The sequence below is a fragment of the Calidris pugnax genome, unplaced genomic scaffold (assembly GCF_001431845.1).
Source record: "Calidris pugnax isolate Ruff unplaced genomic scaffold, ASM143184v1 scaffold175, whole genome shotgun sequence".
NCBI lineage: Eukaryota > Metazoa > Chordata > Aves > Charadriiformes > Scolopacidae > Calidris > Calidris pugnax.
The window spans coordinates 352251-372398 of record NW_015090888.1 but is presented as its reverse complement, the minus strand read 5'-3'; the positions used below and the strand labels follow the sequence as shown (position 1 = coordinate 372398).

Sequence of the window (20148 nt, the reverse complement as noted above, 5' to 3'; positions counted from 1 at the left end):
AGATGACCTAGTAGGTCTCCCCATCAGATTGATGGGACCAATATGAGACAGGCTGAATTATTCCAGTGCAAAATGGAGCTGTTAATTTGGCCTGGGAATTTAACCAAATTTTGCTGTGAGATGGATCTAAAGCACTCTCCCTGTTGTTGGTAGTAGTCCTCTACAAAGGCAAAATGCTTTAAATGCTTTCACCTAGGTCTGCCAGAACTCATTTTACTATTACCTAGACCAGTAACACGTAGTAAATTCTTTAATTATCTACAGAAATTGCGTCTAAACAGTCATTCCAATTCACAGGTCAGTCTCATGACTCATGATTACGAAAAGCATTTGCAGGAAGTACCACGTCATCCAGTCCCCTCAGATTATCCTATTTCACTGCCTTTGCTACGGGACTAAGTCAGTACTAAGTAAGCAGTTTTCAGATTTTCCCAGTCTGTTACTTTCCCTTCCCACTCTGATCTATGCACACGAATCCGCATGATTCAGTGCTCTGTCACCAAATAACTGTCATTATACTTGAGACAACTAAAGGAACGTGTTTTGCTGTAGGGAAAAAAAAAAATACCAAAACGAAAACAACAAAAAAACCACCTTTTATTTTTAAAGGTCATCCCTGCAGGTCTGGGATTAGAAATGCAGGGAGCAGGATGTGGGTGTAGAGAGCTGCCCATGCTCCACCTATGGAGCTGCGGGTCTGGCCCCTTCCCCTAGGACCAAGCTTCTCTGCTTTAAGAGCCCAGCTGCTCCACAGGCTGGCTGTTCCAATCGACAATGATCTCTCGTTTCAAGTATGACAGCACTGACCTGCTCGCTCTCCATTCATCCGCAGGTGGGGGCAGCGGAAGGGAAAGGGAGGGAGGCAGAGGGAGGACACTGCAACCTACGTGAATAATTGATAGTGCAAGGAACGGAGAGCAGCTGGGTTCCCTGTCTCCATCCGCTCACCAGCTGGGAATGAGAGATCTTTGCTCAGGTAGGGGATGAGCAGCTTTAGCTGCTTTTATTCTCATCTTGCCTGCAACGCCAATTAAATATGTTTTGCATCTAGAAGGAATCGGAGCGAAGGCAGCTTGGGGGAGGGTTGATCCAGATCTTCTCTGCCGCTTGCGTGGCGTTGTGTAATGGATGGACCTTGGGGCAGTTTCAGCCTCGGCAGGGAAAGTGGCCGTATGCTTTTTAAAAGACATTGTGCTATGCTGTATTGTGTAGAGAAGCAATTAGAGAGAGAGAGCGAGAGAGAGCGAGAGACAGTGGAGGTGAGGAGAGCAGATGTCTGTGTAGGAAACGAGACGAACTGAAGGGATGGAGGGGCATGAAAGGGGGTCTGTCCAGACTCAAAGGAATCCCACCCTGATTCTGTTAACCTTTGGCATAACGAGTCCAACTGGGTAGTGGGAGGTGCTGTCTGTGCACACTAAGTACTATTTTTAGAAGCTTGTGTGCATAGATCTGCGGAAACAGCTGATGTGAAAACATGTATGTTTCTATCTATGGGTGCATCTATGAGTTTGTGGGGACCAAACATAATGTTGTAGCAATACATTAAAAAAGACAGTTTCTGCCCGGAAGAGTTTGCCATTGAAGGATATGCTGCTGTGTTTACTGCGCAGCTTCTGATCTTACAATGACTCAAATAATTAATAAAACTGCAGACATCAGTTTCTGTGTTACAGCTAATACGGATTTTTCCTATGTGAGCAAGATAAAATGCTAAGGCAGTTACAAGAATGAAAAAATTTTGTTAACAAAACCTGGAAGAATAAATAGCATAAGGTATAGACACCTTACTATAATACATACATTAGCATACCTATAGGATACCTGAAAGAACAGAAACTTGTGTGTCAGTCGCTAAAACACACCATAACTATAAAATGCATAATGATCTATGCAAATACAGAGAAATATATGGATTACAGTGTAAGACTATAAGTACACAGAATTAGTCATATAAGAATGCAGATATCAATAGGAACTGAATCTACTTAGTACAACTAAAGGCTTATTATTAGGTGATATCATTGCATTAGCTGTGTAAATAGTAACACTTGTTAGCTTGATTGTAAGTTGAGGAACAGCAAGGGGAAAGGGGACCTGTGACTTGCTTACATGTGGAAGTGATTTACTTGTATGATCATTGCTAAAGGAGGCTAATTAGAACAGTTGTTAGGCTATTTAATAATTGTTTACTGGTGGGTCCTGGGGGCTTTGTACACAACTGGAGTTGGAGAGGAAGACAGGTAAAGCTGTGAGGCAGTGAAATGAAAGCTGAGCCCAGTGTGGGTGAACAAAGTTGGCTCATGTCTGTAGTGGCAAGCTGCCGAAGAACAACAAAAAGACCTGGGCCTCTCTGTATATTTTGCTTTCCCCATGGCCTGGCTTGCTATTGCTGCTGATACTCCCCCTCTCCCTGGGATGGGGAGTGCAGTAGTTAGGGCTGGCAGCACCCTCTAGCAGTGGAAAATAATGTCTCTTCCTCCTTCCTGGAGGCAGCAGCAGTGGTGGCAAGCTTGGCTCTTTGCCTTGGCCCAGTCACATCCCCGCTCAGAGATTCAGGTGAATGAGTAAGAAGTGCTTGTGCAGAGAGCAGCTGTTGTATTCAGTGCCCTGGACTCCTCTGGGCAGCATTTGGGTTGGAGTGAGGAGGTGGGCTGTATGAGGTAGCCCACACTCCAGCATCAGATCTGCTGGAGGAAGAAAAAAACGCAGTAGACGAGAGGAAATGGAAACACCTGGCCTCCATTCAAGTTCCTAAAAACAGCGTGTGGATCCTTGCTTTATCCATTCAAAGTTGTCACCAGCCTTGATTGATACCTTACAGTCTCTTTTCCCACCCACAGACCCGTGAAGCCCCCATAATCATTTCTATCCAGATTATGAGTAGAATTTATAGGAAGCATTCGGATGAAATTGCTGCACCCATCCCTAAAACTTTGATGTAGCTGCTTGCTTCCTTTATTTTTCTTTTTGCCCATCTATATTAGCTCTCTTGTATTTTCAGTCTGATCTCTCTGCATTCTGCTTTCACTCTTTCTTTGTGTCTTTTCCTAGGTCTCTGGCTCTTCTGTCAAATTCTGTCTCTTCTGTGTCCCCTTCATGAGTACAAACAAACCCAGCGTAAGGCTGACGCTTGGCATAAGCTTGTAGCTGTTGCCTTTATGTAAAAGGAAAATGTAATAGCTCTTGATGTAAAAAGGAAACATTACATCATCCTGTGGAATGAAATTGGGAATCACAGGGAAAAAAAAGGTGTCCAGAAGAGGTTTGTGTTCTTATTTAAACACAAGTATGTGCATACTCTTGCAATAGAAGATTGTGTTCTCATCCCCAGTTTTTATCAGGAATGATGATCCATTGATGTGTGAATGCAAATACATGTGGCTTAAGGGGTACCCGACCCCTCAAAATTTGAGCTTCCCTAGGGAATAGCTTACATGTTACGTCAGTGAGCTATTTCATGAGGGGGATGTAAAGCCAAATCTCTACAGTAATTGATGTACATCATCTCCAAAGGCTGGTGGGTTTGGTGTCGTCTTAGTCCTTCCTTCAAGGGAGTGGGGAGCTGTGGAGGATTGCCTTGATGCTTACTTTTCCCCCCGGATACTGAGAGTTTGAGGAGAGATTTTACTCTGCAGCAGAGTTGAATAAGGGACCCCTCTGCTGTCCTTGTCCAATACAGCTTGTCCTACCATCACTGACAACCTGGAGCACAACCTTCCTCGGCCCGGCTGTTGCAGGCTGTGCGCCATCCGCGGATTCCCCAAAAAAGGGGAAATCTTGGGGGGGGGGACTGCTCTCCCACAGCGGAGGAGGGGCAGAACTCATCGTCCCATCCTCCCTCGTCTCCTCTTCCTCCATGTCTCCTCCTTCTCTCCGTCTTTCCCGGGGCCCGGTCCCAGCTGCGAGGTGCCCTTTGCCGTCTCTCCTTTGAAGCCCGGCTCAGGAGGAGGAGGAGGAGGAAGAGGAGGAGGGGTGAGGGCGGGAGCCGGGGCTTTGCGGGGAGCCCGGGGAGAGGAGGAGGAGGAAGGGAGGGGGAGCCTGTGCCCTTCTCCATGGGCAGGCGGGAGGAGAGGAGGCTCCCGAGGAGGGAAGCCGGGAGCTGACTCAGCGGAGCGCTCCAGCATGTGTTCCCGGGAGCACGCCTTCCCTGCCGGAGCCTGCGGAGGGTATGTACCGGTACCGCTGCCGGTACCGGGCCGGACCGGCCTTTTTACCCCCGGCGACGGGGCAGGAGACCGGCTCGGAGCGGGTCCCGCCCCCGGGGGCGGCGGTGTTTTGGGGGAACAGGAGGCAGAGCCCCCCCATAGGGTTGTCTGAAGGAGCGGGGAGCCGAGGAGGGGGGAGGCGGTGGCCGTGCCCCACGGGGAGCGGAGCGGACCCGGTCCCGGTCCCTCTCTCTCCGGGCCCCGCTCGGGTCGGGAGGAGGAGGAGGAGGAGGCGGGCGAGTGAGGCTGGCTGGGGGCTCCTCTCGCTGAAGGCAAAGAGAAGGAGTGAGGGAGGCCGGGTTGCTCTCCTCCTGCCTCCCCGGCGGTGAATGAGGTCTCCAGGTTGGACTTCCATAGGAGGTGGCAGTGCGGGTGCCCAGTGGGATGAATTTCCCCCGGGAGTTCTCCTTTCTCCTGACCTACAGGGCAGTACCTGGTAGGGAGTGAGAGCTAGATGGGTTCTCTGGGTCTTTTTGGGTACCCTGCCCACCCTTTTTGGGTACCCTGCCCACCCTTTTTGGCAGTGCAAGGAGAACCCTGAGCAGAGAGCAGGGATTGCCCTCATGTTGGAGCAGTGGTCCTCACGGCTGGGATGGGGCAGGAGATCCCCAGCAGCTGGAAATGAGATTCCTTGACTGGAAGTCAGTCTATGGGCAGAAAAGTTTGTGACCAGCTGAGACCAAACTGCATTTCACCCGTCACAGTTGCTTCCTTTTCCTAGATCTGTCTTGGTAGTTCTTTTTCTTGAATTTTAAGTAGTTGTGTGTGAGAAAAATTCAAAGCTGGAGTTTCTATACATACTGCTGTGAGTAGAGTAAGGCTAATTGTGTCGTGTTCTCAGCTGTCTTTGTGGAATACCTAAAAATCTTATTTGGTAGTGCAAATATGTCTCTCTAAGGGAGAAATAAAGGAGTGAAAAAGCAGAAGCTGTTGCTCAAGGGAAGTGCTTGCCTGGAATTTTCCTTACAAGCATTTCAGGCCTGTTCTTGTTGTTTCAAATTATCTTCAGTTCTTCTGAATTGCCTGTCCCTTCTAGGGAGTGATTTCAAAAACGTATCAGCATTTCATTGCAAGAATCATTCATCAGGCAGGGACACCAGCTATTATACTGACTGTCATTCCATAATTAGCTGCAAATCTTGCCATATTGTTTCTCATACTGGAAAGCTTTCAGATTAGCAAGCGTTTTTACAATGGCTATACACCTGCTTCCCTGTGAACATTCAGGAAAAGAGTTACCTAAGGATTTGGGGCACTTCACTCTTCAGAGCACAACAAATCTCCTTTACCTCTGGAATATTTATGAAAGGTGGATGAAAGGCTGTATGAAATCTGTCAAGGCCAATTTGGGTTTTTCTTGGAGCAAATATTTGCATTGACTTGATTATTGAACTGGCTCAGCTACAGCAGATGCGAATGATTTTGAGAGAGCTGTATAGGGAGATTCCAGGACTGAAATAGTAGAGGGTGCTGCCAGGTGGGAATACAGGACACGAGCGGAGTTGTGTGTGTGGAGATAGTGGCTTAGAGGTCTGCAAAGCTGCTTCTTGCACCGTTTCAGTTTTGGGAGTGGAGTCTTTAGCAGTGGGTCAGCAGTGCCTACTTTTAGTTTGGCTATCTGCTTGAAGTTAATGGGCTGGTTACTTTCACTAGTAAAATCTTAGTTTAATCTTCAAAATTTTCTATGCCCTCGGATTCCCTTTGTTACTGTTTCCTGAAAAATAAAGCTCCAGCACGTATACATATTCCTCTCCCAGTCTGCAGAATTGCTTTTCTTTTTCAGAAGGATGTTATTCTGCTTTTCAGTGGTCGAAGAGTTTGAAGCTCCAATTTGAAAAGTATTTTCTTTTTCTATAAATAAAGCATAGTGCTTTTCATTCCAGAACTTCAAAATTCACAAATGGACTTTCAAACGATAGGTACAATGCCCCCAAATTTGTGTGGTATTCTGTAAAAGATAACAGAAAATCTAAGTCATTCTCCTGGACTTTTAAAGTCCCTCAGCGTATTCCTAATCTGGCATAATTACAGAATGGAGAACATCCCTGAATGTGTGATGAGATCGGTGATTTTTGTGTCTGCTGGAGTCATTTTGACAACAGAACTGTACTAGGATTGAATGGTAAGGAGCCGTTGCTGCAAGAAGTACTCAGGTCAGTCCAAAGTATAGAGATGAATTTATGGTGAGAGAACAGGACTGGCCACACTGACCTCATGTAGGAGCTGCCAGATTTCCGTGTTGCAGGTGTGTATTTTACTCTCCACTGAATGCTTCAGTATATGAACCAGTGACAGCCAAAGAAAAGACACTACAGTGTGCAACAAGGCCCCAGGGCATCCCCTTGCACAAAAGTTCTACTATTACCTGTCTCTGGAGATGATTAGTTTCTGAAAATGAGAATTTGTCAAATTAAGCTCTTACCTTTTTAGGGCTCACAGAACAGAAACTTCAGCTTTCTAAAAGAAACAATGAAAATCTTTCATGTACTGCCTTGACATAAATTTTGTTATTCCCAAACATGCTTCAAGTAAATGAATAAAATGATAAGTAAAGCATGTGCTGGTATAATATTAATATTCATTTAAAATACATTTGCCATCTAACTACTCCAATATTTATGTGAGGATGTCAAGAATAACTCCTACATCTTCCCTCGCATGTACATTATGGATTTAATCTTTAGCTGCGTTACACAGATATCTCTCATTTGAGTTTTAGGAGAAAATTGTGGGATGAAAGCATTGTGTTACTTTGTGTAGACCAGCCTGTCTTCAAGTTACATGATGCCATTGGGCTACCCAAGGAATTGGTGGGCACAGAGATTCTTGGAGCTTATAATAGAATGTAGTTTCATGATTACAGAGATACGTTATACCTCCATACAACAGGGAATGTAGCCACTGGGTTCAAAGCAAGAGTCTGTATGATTTATGGATATGAGTCTCTTAGCATGGAAGCAGTGGGAGACATGCTTCTGGCAGCTAGAGGACAACAATTCATGCTTGCATTATATGGTGATACAACAAACAATTAACGACTGCGTGACAAAGTGGAGGAGCCTTGTCTCTTGTATTAGATACTTGGGCTTTGTTCCCAGCCCCACCTATGTGACCCCCACCATGGCTTAAACCCCAGTTGTGACTGTTGGTGAAATCTGTGAATGGTGTGGAAAGTTTACCAGCTAACAGTAGGAGAGCTGCAGCTGGCAGAGAGACTGTCTGTAGTGCAGTGGGCAACGCAATATATATGTCTTTTAAACCACAGTGTATTGTTTGGGTTATTTTTTATTTTCTCTTCTATGAAATCAAATAAATGCTGCTGCTATTTGTATACATTGCCGCTCCAGCAGGGGCCAAAATGATGATATATTTTCAATAGAAGATGTGCAGAGAAAAGCCTATCTAATGTGCACACTGACTTTACCAGCAGTGGTAACGTAGAACCATGCTCATGTCTCTCCTGCAGATCGTATAATTTCTGTTCTGGCACCATCTCTTGTCTTTGAGACTAACACCCAGGCTGTGGCAATTGGGGTGATCCTTTAGGTGCTGATTTTCCTAACATTCAGCTCTTAATATGGTTCAGTTTTGAGATCTGATCCCAAAGCTTCCTGTGAGACTTTTGTTCTGCTGCAAATCTATGATGGAGGAGGAACTTGGCAAAAAAGATTGTTCAGCTCTTATGTGACAATTGTGAGGTGAATAGTGTGTGTGAACTGTGGGCCAGAAGACTTCTGGTGTTACATCCAGGATGTTTCACGTGGCAAGTGGTAAGTTAAGACAGATCAGGGAATCTCGCAGGGAATGCCTTCCTCATAGGCAAGAAATGACCTGGGGCGAGGAAGAGTAAGCAGAGGGCAAAGAAGGTTCCGCAGGCAAGCACTGGTATCTCGATTTCTCCAAAAATTGATTGAGTTTTAGGAGAAAATTGTGGGATGAAAGCATTGTGTTACTTTGTGTAGACCAGCCTGTCCTCAAGTTACATGATGCCATTGGGCTACCCAAGGAATTGGTGGGCACAGAGATTCTTGGAGCTTATAATAGAATGTAGTTTCATGATTACAGAGATACGTTATACCTCCATACAACAGGGAATGTAGCCACTGGGTTCAAAGCAATGGTGGGCATAGAGATTCTTGGAGCTTACAATAGAATGTAGTTTCATGATTACAGAGATATTTTATACCTCCATACAACAGGAAATGTAGCCACTGGGTTCAAAGCAGGAGTCTGTATGATTTATGGATATGAGTCTCTTAGCATGGAAGCAGTGGGAGACATGCTTCTGGCAGCTAGAGGACAACAATTCATGCTTGCATTATATGGTGATACAACAAACAATTAACGACTGCGTGACAAAGTGGAGGAGCCTTGTCTCTTGTATTAGATACTTGGGCTTTGTTCCCAGCCCCACCTATGTGACCCCCACCATGGCTTAAACCCCAGTTGTGACTGTTGGTGAAATCTGTGAATGGTGTGGAAAGTTTACCAGCTAACAGTAGGAGAGCTGCAGCTGGCAGAGAGACTGTCTGTAGTGCAGTGGGCAACGCAATATATATGTCTTTTAAACCACAGTGTATTGTTTGGGTTATTTTTTATTTTCTCTTCTATGAAATTTCCATGTGCTCTTGCTCCTGCTGTCCCCAACAAGGTAAAGGTGGTCCACATTCTTCTGACTCAGGGTTGGAATGTGCCTTGATCCGCTGAGCAGAAAAAATGACTGAAAGCAAGCTCGTGTGCATGTTTGTGTTATACCTATAGTTACCCACTTCTGTGAGAATCCTAAACTTGTTCATTTAATCATTTCTTATACTATTCACGCCAGTAGTCTGACCCGCTGAAAGAGAGGAATTCCTGATACCTGTTGCTCTTATGTGACAATTGTGAGGTGAATAGTGTGTGTGAACTGTGGGCCAGAAGACTTCTGGTGTTACATCCAGGATGTTTCACGTGGCAAGTGGTAAGTTAAGACAGATCAGGGAATCTCGCAGGGAATGCCTTCCTCATAGGCAAGAAATGACCTGGGGCGAGGAAGAGTAAGCAGAGGGCAAAGAAGGTTCCGCAGGCAAGCACTGGTATCTCGATTTCTCCAAAAATTGAAGTTTTTCTCTTTTTTTTTTTTTTTTTTTTTTCCCCCCTTCTGCCTCTGTCTCTTGCAGCAGGTCTGAGGAGGGGGTGCGCTGCTTCAGTGATGTTATAGACTCTTCCACCCAAGGCTTTCCATGTGCTCTTGCTCCTGCTGTCCCCAACAAGGTAAAGGTGGTCCACATTCTTCTGACTCAGGGTTGGAATGTGCCTTGATCCGCTGAGCAGAAAAAATGACTGAAAGCAAGCTCGTGTGCATGTTTGTGTTATACCTATAGTTACCCACTTCTGTGAGAATCCTAAACTTGTTCATTTAATCATTTCTTATACTATTCACGCCAGTAGTCTGACCCGCTGAAAGAGAGGAATTCCTGATACCTGTTCCATCAGGTTCCAGGTCAAGCTTTTGCAACATAAGCTGAAGACAATTTGGCCACTTGTATTGTCCATGCTATCAGATAAGGAATCATAGAATGGTTTGGGTTGGAAGGGACCTTAAAGATCATCAAGTTCCAACCCCTCAGCCATGGGCAGGGGCACCTCCCACCAGACCAGGTTGCTCAAAGCCCCATCTAACCTGGCCTTGAACACTCCCAGGGAAGGGGCATCCACAACTTCTCTGGGCAACCTGTTCCAGTGTCTCACCACACCCCAACAATAAACACTTTCTTCCTGATATCTAGTCTAAATCTCCCCTCTTTCAGTTTAAAACCGTTGCCCCTTGTCCTATCACTATACTCCCTGGTAAAGAGTGACCCCTCCATCTCTCCTGTAGGCTTCTTAGGTACTGGAAGGCCGACTTCTTACTCAGGGTTGGAATGTGCCTTGATCCGCTGAGCAGAAAAAATGACTGAAAGCAAGCTCGTGTGCATATGTGTGTTATACCTATAGTTACCCACTTCTGGGTAGTTACTCACTTCTGTGAGAACTTGTTAATTTAAGAATTTCTTATACTATTCAAGCCAGTAGTCTGACCTGCTGAAAGAGAGGAATTCCTGATACCTGTCCCATCAGGTTCCAGGTCAAGCTTTTGCAACACAAGCTGAAGACAATTTGGCCACTTGTATTGTCCATGCTATCAGTTAAGGAACCATAGAATGGTTTGGGTTGGAAGGGACCTTAAAGATCATCGGCCATGGGCAGGGGCACCTCCCACTAGACCAGGTTGCTCAAAGCCCCATCTAACCTGGCCTTGAACACTTCCAGGGAAGGGGCATCCACAGCTTCTCTGGGCAACCTGTTCCAGTGTCTCACCACCCTGACAATAAACACTTTCTTCCTGATATCTAGTCTAAATCTCCCCTCTTTCAGTTTAAAACCATTACCCCTCATCCTATCACTATACTCCCTGGTAAGGAGTGACCCCTCCATCTCTCCTGTAGGCCTCTTAGGTACTGGAAGGCCACTATAAGGTCCCCTTGGAGCCTTCTCTTTTCCAGGCTGAACAACCCCAACCCCCTCCGGGTACCTTCACAGGGGAGGTGTTCCAGCCTCCCCTATGAAGGCCAGTTCCCAGCCAGTTTCTCTTTTCCAGACTGAACAACCCCAACCCCCTCAGGCTACCTTCATAGGGGAGGTGTATTACCCCTCATCCTATCACTATACTCCCTGGTAAGGAGTGACCCCTCCATCTCTCCTGTAGGCCTCTTAGGTACTGGAAGGCCACTATAAGGTCCCCTTGGAGCCTTCTCTTTTCCAGGCTGAACAACCCCAACCCCCTCCGGGTACCTTCACAGGGGAGGTGTTCCAGCCTCCCCTATGAAGGCCAGTTCCCAGCCAGTTCTGATCATCTTTGTGGCCCTCCTTTGGACTCCCTTCAGCAGGTCCATGTCCTTTTTATGTTGAGGGCCCCAGAAGGAAGAACAATTCCATCTTGTCTTCAGTGAGCAAGTAGTTTCTGTGCCAAAACATGGAAGGAAGTGTTGTGTCCTTCAATATCTGTGTACCACAAAAGATAACGTTAGCTTCTGCAAATGTTAAATTCTTTTGTCTTTTCCTTTTCACAGACTGTGGACTTGTTTGAGATGATTGAAAAAATGCAGGTAAGGAGAAGTTTTTCTGAGAAACTTTGGGATCTCTTGATTTTTCAGCTGCTATTTGTCTTGTCACTCCGCTCCCAATACTCTTTAATTTGGGTTTGCGGAATATTTAGCTCCTCTAGGCCCAAGGTCTTGTACCTACTTTTAAATGGAGTTTCAAAAGCATTTTCCTGTGTTCATTTTTCCAACCAGCATGATGGAAGGAATAGACACAAATTATTATCGTTCTGTCTGTTCTTTGCACGAGTGTGATTCTGAGAGGAAATCAAAGTTGCATTATGGTATTTGCATTTAGCAAAGTCAAACAGTTTATTAAATAGCTACTGTAGGCCCTGTCTTTAAGTTGCACAAGAAAGAATGACTCTAGCTTAATTCTCTTATGGAAATGCATGCATTTAGTTGCATAGATTAGATTATAAACTTAAAATAGAGTAAAAGGGAAAAAAACCAACCCTGCCCTATGAAATAAAGGGATAGTAATATATGCTCTCTCTATATAACATCAAAATCTTCAAAACCAAAGTTTTTAGATGCTCTGTTCTCAGAGGATCCTTACAGCCTACCGATATTTTCTCTGACTGGTCCACCTTCTTTAAAATCCTGTGGTTAACTTTGATTTAACATAACACGTAACATGGCACGTAATGCCTGCCTTTAACTTTTAGGAAACAATTAACATCTTTTCTGGAACTTGGGTGATTGAATTATGTATATGAGGGAAAGGCAAGACTTTGCTGGGACTATAAAGGCGAGGAGGTAGAAGGTAGCAGCAAAATGCTGATTAAGGCGTTATGAGGCTGAAGTACTGTTTGGCAGACCTTTAGGGAGAAATGAGGTGAAGAAGGACTGAAGGTATATATTCTATATAGTCATGTAGACAGACACAGGCCTTGAAACCACTGTATGGACACCCAAGTTATATTTGGAATATATGCTCAGGGCTTTAGAGTAACAGGCTCTAAGTGTGCCTGGCTCATTTAACTCCGTGCTAGAAAGTAAGCTTGAGTGTGCAGAGCTTCTTGTTCAGTTCCAGCACATGTTGAAAGGTACCACAATCCTTTCCAGGCCTTTTGAAAGCTGGAACCTTTCTGAAATAAGGAAGAATCACTAGCAGGTGTCCCTTGCTGGAAGACTGTGTTGTTGAAGATTCTCGGTGTTTCTCAGCTCCCGGTTTACCATCTAAAAACTGTCTCTCACTGGATTTTGACCTCTTTAGTTAAAGATCTAACAGAGGGAGTTGATGAGAATTTTCAAAATGCAGACCACCTAATTTAGCCTCTATATTGGTTTCTTAGCTGCCGTTGTTAAGACTGATAGTGGCATGATATTTTTCTTTAACTTAGCTTGTTTTGTCACCTGAATTGCACTAGTAGAATTAATAACTGATATTTAAGTATGACAGCAATTTTTTGAAAGAAGGAAAGAGCAATGTTTTCAGAAAGACCCCCCCCAATATTTCTTTATATTGTTTGTTTTGATCTCTCTTTCTAGTTTTACTAATTCTTTATTTATTCTTTTGTTTGTTTACATTTGCTTTCCCTTTCTTTCCATTTGACTCTGTCTACCTTTTGATATAGTGAATTACTCTTGAAAATTAAATTTGGGATTTTCATTAGCAATCAAGTGATAAAAGGCAATATAGGAGACTTGTACATTTCTCCTGTAAAATAACAACAACAAAGCCACAGGATAGAATTAGTTAGAAGTTTTCCTTTTTTTTTTTTTTTTTTTAATCTTGATAATCATTACTTGAAGTAAATGGGCTGGGCTACTGGCCACATTGTTCTATGCGTACAGATGTAATGAAGTCACAGTAAATACTTTGTTAAGGGCACTTAGGAGTACATTGCATACGTGCAAAACCAACCCCTCTTCACTTACATGCTTTTGTCTTTTATGGTGTGATGTTTACTACCTCTATTCTGCATTTGTATTGGTTCAACATAGCCTTCAGTCTTATTTTCTTACGACTACCTTCATGTTTTTTTTCCTGTGTTCCCTTTTAGATCCAAGTTTTGAACTAGTCCCCTCAAGGCACTGCTCTTTTCCGGTATAAAACATGTGTTATCATAGCAATGCCATGCCATTTTGGACCCAACTGTGGGTCTGGAAGGCTTTTCCCTCTGTTGTCTGTTCTTTCATCCTGCTCAGGCCAGGTGTTTCCCCTGTACAAGACCCTGGGAATACTGAATTCCCAGACCAATGCTGTCTCCAAGAAGTGACTCAGGAAGACAGGGAGGGAAAGTCTTTCCTTAAAGGCAGTGCTGCAAGCCAAACTGGACCCGAGTAGACAGGGGTCTCAACAGATGACTGAGACTGCTGTAGTTTATGCCTCTCGCTTTTGCGGAATGATGGTGATCATCAACCAGTTGTTCTGCCCATGCTTTGACACTTCAACAACTTACTTTGTAAGTTCCCTGCAGTCCTGCTTCCCCTCTAAAATAGAGCTTTGGACTATGTGGCCCAGGGCAGCATTAGATCTTTGCCAGCATCTTAAGCTTCAATCTAGAGGAGAGGATGGTAGAGTTAGGCCTATGTCTTCTTCTCCCAGGCTGCTAGGAGCTCCTCTAACCATGCAGAGTCATGGAATGTGCTGGCACATTCCTCTGCTCTCTGTAGAGGCCCCAAACAAACAGCAGCTCCTTTACAGCAGCCCAGGAAGTTTTCCCTCAGGCTTCTCTGAGATACTAGTCTTCTACCAGGACATCCTTTGAAACTGGAAACTTTTTGCAGTTATCAGATCTGCCAAAAATGCAGAGGGAGAGGGGAGAGAGATCTTACAAAACTGCAGTTTCCCAACCTCCATTTCCATGTGCGGAAATCCCCTTGTGCGTAGCAAGTTTGTCCTGGTACTTTCCATAGTTTGTTCCAGGAGGCTAGGGCTGCTCTGTACCTGCATGTCTGCTCTATCTCAATCCTATTTTGATAGAGCATAGGACTTTCTTGCCCCAGAGAACTGCTCCTGAGACTCGTGTTTCAGGACCTAGCCTTCTTGATGAACCTCAGCACACTGGATTGACAAGTGAAACTCCAGATCACATCAACAAAACATGCATTGCACTTATATTTCATGCACTCCACTTTCTCAGCTTTATGACTTCCCCAAATGCAAAATGGTTATTACTACCTCTGGAAAAGGTAAAGGTCACCTGTCATCCTCTGTTCCATCTTAATTTCACAACCTACCACATCCTGGTAATTTATTGTTCATTTTGTCAGTGCTGACATTGCAATTTGAAACAGATCTTCTTCTATGAAAAATAGTTCTAAGCTGGTATTTCCTCAGCCTCTTCTGTTGAAAATACAAATAAAATATGTAAAAAAAATTTTGGGGGGAGTGGGTAACTCTCTATAGGCTCAGCTTTTATGGTCTGATCCTGTGTAACCTCATAGACATTTTGGCAAGCTTCTTTCTCCTAATATAGTTAAGGAAAGTAATTTTTTTTTGCTGCTGTTGTGTTATCTGCAGATTGTTCCCCACTCATTGTGTTTCTATATTTAGCCAACTAAGATTTGATGTTATTGCTGTTTTTTTATTTGAACTCAACTTTAGGCTTATGAAAAATACCTTCATGCATCTACTACTAGTCTCCCTTACCCTGGAGTCTAGCCATACTGCCATACTGGTTTACTTCTGGTGTTTTTAAGAATTTCTTGAAGGTCTTATGCATTTGTTGTGAGCTCAACGTCTGTATCCTCATAATTTCATGAAGGTTCAGCCTTTTTTATGTCTCATTTTTAAATTCTTTTAATAAGCTTTCTAAATTTTCTATAGCCTTGTTTTTATGTGTAATGGATGTCTTCTTTTTTTTCTCTTTTTTTTTTTCTCTTCTTCTTTTGTTGCTCCTGCAAGAAGCATCCTGATCATTATTAATCCTTGATCTAATGCTGCTCTTGCCCAGTGTTAATGTTGTTGCTACACTAGCAGTTTTTTTACCCCATATGGCTGGATCGCTGGCCTCTAACTTTCGCTCTTGAGTCTCTTGCATCTCCACCGTAGACCCCCACTCAGATGTGTGTATTTCTACCAGCTATTAGTTTACAAGCTAGTTCCACTGCAGAATAATTGCATAGACACAGCTGTTATAAATCAGATCCTGCTTATTTTCAGAACAAAGTCGAGAGCTGCTTATCATGTCTGGAATCCCTGATTAGCCACTCCATTAAGCAGTCACTGATGGTGTATAAAAATGTAGTCTCAGCATCATGAAAATTACAAGATTTAGTTGGCAGTAGTTGAATACTCCTGTATTGTTTGTAAGAGAATGCTACAACTTAAATCCTGGTCTTCCAGCTTCCTATCTGACAATGCAAATTTTGTCTCTTACTCTTCTGTCTGTATTGATGCCCACTTGGACTATGACCAACATTTTATGGTCATAGCCTGTTGACCCCAATATCTTCTTGGCTTCTTTTGTTCTGGGCCTTTGTTCAGTTAATGCTGGGGCTGTCCTCACTAAAATTTTCCTATTCCTGTGTGCTTCTGCCACAGAAGTATGCTGGAGGTGAACTAGTCTTGCCATGGTGAGAAGGCAGAGGATGGAACAGCCTTAAGAAAGGGAATCAAGTCTGGATGCCAGCTGCTGATTCAGGAAGAAATTAGGCATCCAGTAGTCTTTTGCCCTGCCATTCCCACTCACCTTGTGGTAACAGTGCCTAGGAAAGCAGGCGTGCAGGGCTTTGCCTTGTGGCTCCTTGGTGCCTGCAGGAGTTTGTGCTAGTTAAATGTATGTACGGATGGAGAGCAGCTCTGATTTTTCTCTCCTACCTCCAGGAGACAGATTTATTCCCTTATGTAGATGGAAGCAAGGCACATAAGCTGCTTAAAAGACTTCCTGCCTAGCCCTAATCCTAAAAAGTGTTTGTTGCTTCTCTTAACCCTGCTCTGAGGTTCTCAGTGCTTTGCCTGACAGTATCTTCAAGGGAGAGGGAAGAGTAGAACAGGAGTGAATGGTCTGAAATACTGTTGTTTTGCTTTCTGTCTTTACCTCTCCCCTTTTTTTTTATTGCTTGGGATAGGAAATAAAGTAGCTAGAAGAGATCGGAGAATTAAATAAGACAATCAGTTTGCAAGGTTGCTTTTGATTTCTGCCCGCTTTCTGGTTTTTAAATGATGTAAGGTGTGTGTGTGTGGTGTTTCAGTTTTAATGCCAAACTAGGGGACTGGCCAAGTTCTAGCTTTACTCCTTCTGTTTATTCCAAACTTGCATAAAATAGAAGATTGCAGAGAGAGCCAAAATATGAATTTTGGGGTTATGGAGAAGGACACAGAGGGTAAGTGAAACAGACACACTAAAACAAACAGGATTCACCATCTGTGACTTTCTGTTTCCAGGGGAGTCGTCTGGACGAACAAAGATGTTCCCTTCCAGCTCCTCTCAAGGTCAGGTCAAGTCATTGTTGCCTCCTAAATTGCTGAGAATGGCAGATAATAGCTGACATGACTTGCAGTGTATTTTAATCTTAGAGTGAACAAGGAGCCTACAAACAGCACAAGAACACAATTATTTGTCTATTTATTAAGTTACTGCATGAAAGAGTGAAACGATGTAGCTGAAACAGAGTCAGTAATTCCCTTTTTCAAATTTAGGTGGTTCCAATAAGCATTTAATATTAACAATCTTAGTTTTGACTAAAGAATTTCTTAAACTTTATTCAATGTAAGAGCTTTAATAATATTTATGAAATCATATTGGATTTATTTCAGTAGTCTGCTTGAGAACTCAGAGATGCTACTAGAAAGCTGGTCTGTTTCCCTCAATATTGGGCCAATAAGAACAGGTTCCCATCTTTAGATTCTCAACTCTTCCTCTCTGTTTTTTCAGTGTTAGCTCAGGTGTAGTAACCTTAAAATCAAGCTTGACTTTGAATTAAATCTTGGAATGGCCTAAAAAAAAAACCCCACAAAAAAACCTCAGCAAAATCCAGACCACATAGAGAATTGACATAGCTCAATTCTGACAGATAGTCAGTGCTCTTTGTGGTGATGGAAGGGGCATCCAACTGGCATAAAATGGCTCAGATACTCCTCCTGTTCTTGCAGTCATGCCTCAGCACTGCTCAGTTGTGTACCACACGTCTAGCTATGGAAATGACACAACCTTGATTTCACTGTAAATTCAGTACTCTTTCTACCATCCCTACTGTCATCTCTGTCTGCAACTGCCTAACATTGTGCAGAAGGAAAGGAGGGAGACTTCCACTCCTAACCTTGTCCAATTTGCCTATGGATTGTCTACCTCATCGTTTTGCATGCCTGTATTCTGTGTAGTTTCAAGGAGGAAGGTGGGTGAAATCTGAATCCTAAATTTATTGTTCTCAAAGTTCTATATGATAATACCAAGGCATGGGAAGTGGAGTCTCACCTTAAATTCTAAAGTAAAGCTCAAAAGATGGATGAGGGCAGAGTGGAAGCTGAGGGCACAGATTGTGTGACCATGAGAGTGTAACACTTTAAACAATACCAAGCGTTTTTGCTAATGGTCTCTTCTGGTTTCAGACAGAAGAGGAGTATATTCCTTACCCCAGCATCCATGAGGTGAGTTAGTACTGGTCTCCTCTGTTTCTTCTTGGACTTTATTGGCCTTTCAACTTAATTTGCCTTTCAGCTTATTGGCTTTTCAGCTTTCATGTTCCTGTGTCGTTCTGAATAGGTGTTACAGAAAGGATGGCCATATCCTCTCATTATCTTACCCCAGTTTGGGGGCTACTGGATTGAAGGGACCAGCCACAACCTCTCCAGCTTGAGTCCAACTCTGTCTGATGTGCCCTTTCCCTGGAGTGGTAAAGTGAAACTGGAGAGTGACCCTACAGCCAAGCTGTACCGCAAACATTTTCTGGGGAAGGTAAGGGTGATCTTCAGAGACTTCTCAGCCCACCCAGCCTTAAGGCTGAAACGCATCTCGGGCTTTTCCTTATGGATTTAGAAATAACTGCACAGCCATTCCAATTCCTCATGATGCCTTGAATTAATGTAAATAAGGTATATACTACTGTATGACTAATAGTGTGTTAGGTTGATCCTGTCCTGTTGTGATAAGTGCATCAGTCTGTCCACTAACAGAAGAGAAATGTTTGCACAGGAAAAGCTTATATTTGGTTAAGAAGTTCTTTTGAGGCTCCTGGACAGATACCAACCTTGGGATGACAAGGGGAAGAAAGTGTAATAGTACGGGACATGGAGATGGTATTATTTTTAGAGGGGACTTCACACTGACAGTGCAAACCTCTCAGTAGTAGGAAAAATGGTCCATTTTCCTCATTGTCAGTAAGTAGCAAGTATGGTCACCACAGAATGTGTATGAAGAAACTGGAAAATGTGTTTTATAGTTGTTTGATTTAAGTAAGTTTGGTGCTAAGTGCTGCCTGACTTTAAAAATTTCAGTCTGACAGAAAAGGAGATGGAGCTTGGCCTCATTAAGTGAATGTTGGCTGGCCATTAAGGTCCGTCTGGGTTGGTTTGTTCAGGGAATTGATTGGTTTCCAGGCTGGATCTCAGGATGATATTATCCATCAAGAAAAGTGAGAACAAACCCATGATCTTTTCTGAGATTCAGCTCATGGCATAAGGAGATAAGAAAGCTTGACAGGTATACTCATGCTGCATCTTATTCAGTGGTTTCCCTCTGCAACTGCTTAATAAGTTCAAAACCAGGAAGAGGTGGAGCTTTGAGCAGTGACGGGTACCTGTTCTGCAGTAGGTGGACTTGTCTGAATGATCTTGTGTAGTATGCAACACTAGAAATGGATATTAGTATAATTGACATGTAAAGTACCCTTCCTGGAGGCCTCCTCTCTAGACTGACAGATCTGTTAATGGACATTTAGCCTGTGACATTCTGCAAGCCTTCAGTGTGCCACCAACTGTAATTATTTTTCTGTCATGGTAAATTTAGGGTTGTGCCTGAAGGTTTCCTGAGCCAGGTAGGGCAGGAGTCAAATTGCGATGTGATTTTTTTTTTTTTTTTTTTTCAGTCTGATTGTAGCAGTCACTGCTGACCTGACATCACAGAATTGCAGAATGTTTGAGGTTGAAAGGGACCTCTGGAGCTCGTCTTGTCCATACCCCTGCTCAAGCAGAGCCATATCATCACTGTTCCTTCCAGTGTTAGATCCAGGAATTCCCATACCATTGGACTCTGTAGATTTGCAAAGTGCCCTAAGTGTACTGCAAAACTGACATCACAGAATTGCAGAATGTTTGAGGTTGAAAGGGACCTCTGGAGCTCGTCTTGTCCATACCCCTGCTCAAGCAGAGCCATATCATCACTGTTCCTTCCAGTGTTAGATCCAGGAATTCCCATACCATTTGGTGCAAAGTGTACTACAGAAAAACTCCTCTCACCTTATTCTTTCTTTTCTACAGTGTCCAGTGTTTTATTCTTCATCTTAATTGCCGTGAATGTTTGTCTATATTCAATTAAACATGCAAGTTTTTGAGCAAGTCAGTGGTGGAAAAGAACAAGGTGAAGAGGACTCTTGTCGCAGAAAACTCTACCCATGTGTAGAAAACTTTACCCTTAGCTTAAAGGCTTGGGTGAGGAGAGAGCTCAGAGCTTTTCCACAAGGAGAATACTACTTCAGTTCAAAGTTAAGAGAGACCAGTGATTTTGGTGCTATGTGGATTGGGTCCTTTCCTTGCTGATAACATGGGAAGGTTATTTCAGTAAGGTAAAGAAAGGTCTCTTGCATGCTTTGAATAACTGCGAACAGTGCTTAGAAGAGTCCATAAGCATCGTGTGATGGGAGAGGCATAGCCAGTGGTTTAGGGAATATCCTTTAAGCAAAATAGGAGATTAGAGTATATGTGATATTAA

At 43.6% G+C, this 20148-nt stretch overlaps 1 protein-coding gene across 21 annotated transcripts in view; it reads left to right on the top strand.

Moving 5' to 3' along the window:
- Nucleotides 1-725: 725 nt before the first annotated feature.
- The window catches only part of LOC106891180 (rap1 GTPase-activating protein 1-like), a 53118-nt gene continuing 33695 nt past the window's right edge, over nucleotides 726-20148 (top strand). For 11 of the 21 annotated variants that reach the window (XR_001412638.1, XR_001412637.1, XM_014947527.1 and 8 more), the window contains exons 1-6: nucleotides 4048-4169; nucleotides 9368-9461; nucleotides 11300-11335; nucleotides 16668-16715; nucleotides 17832-17870; nucleotides 17986-18177. Coding sequence is in view for 18 of the 21 variants with exons in the window: in XM_014947527.1 (XP_014803013.1) it covers nucleotides 4126-4169; nucleotides 9368-9461; nucleotides 11300-11335; nucleotides 16668-16715; nucleotides 17832-17870; nucleotides 17986-18177 (453 nt within the window). In the remaining 3 variants the exon portion in view is untranslated. Of the gene's footprint in view, nucleotides 977-3054; nucleotides 3266-4047; nucleotides 4170-8829; nucleotides 8860-9367; nucleotides 9462-11299; nucleotides 11336-16667; nucleotides 16716-17831; nucleotides 17871-17985; nucleotides 18178-20148 lie in introns of those variants that run through there. The other 10 variants (XR_001412636.1, XM_014947513.1, XM_014947516.1 and 7 more) reach the window with 7 other exon arrangements.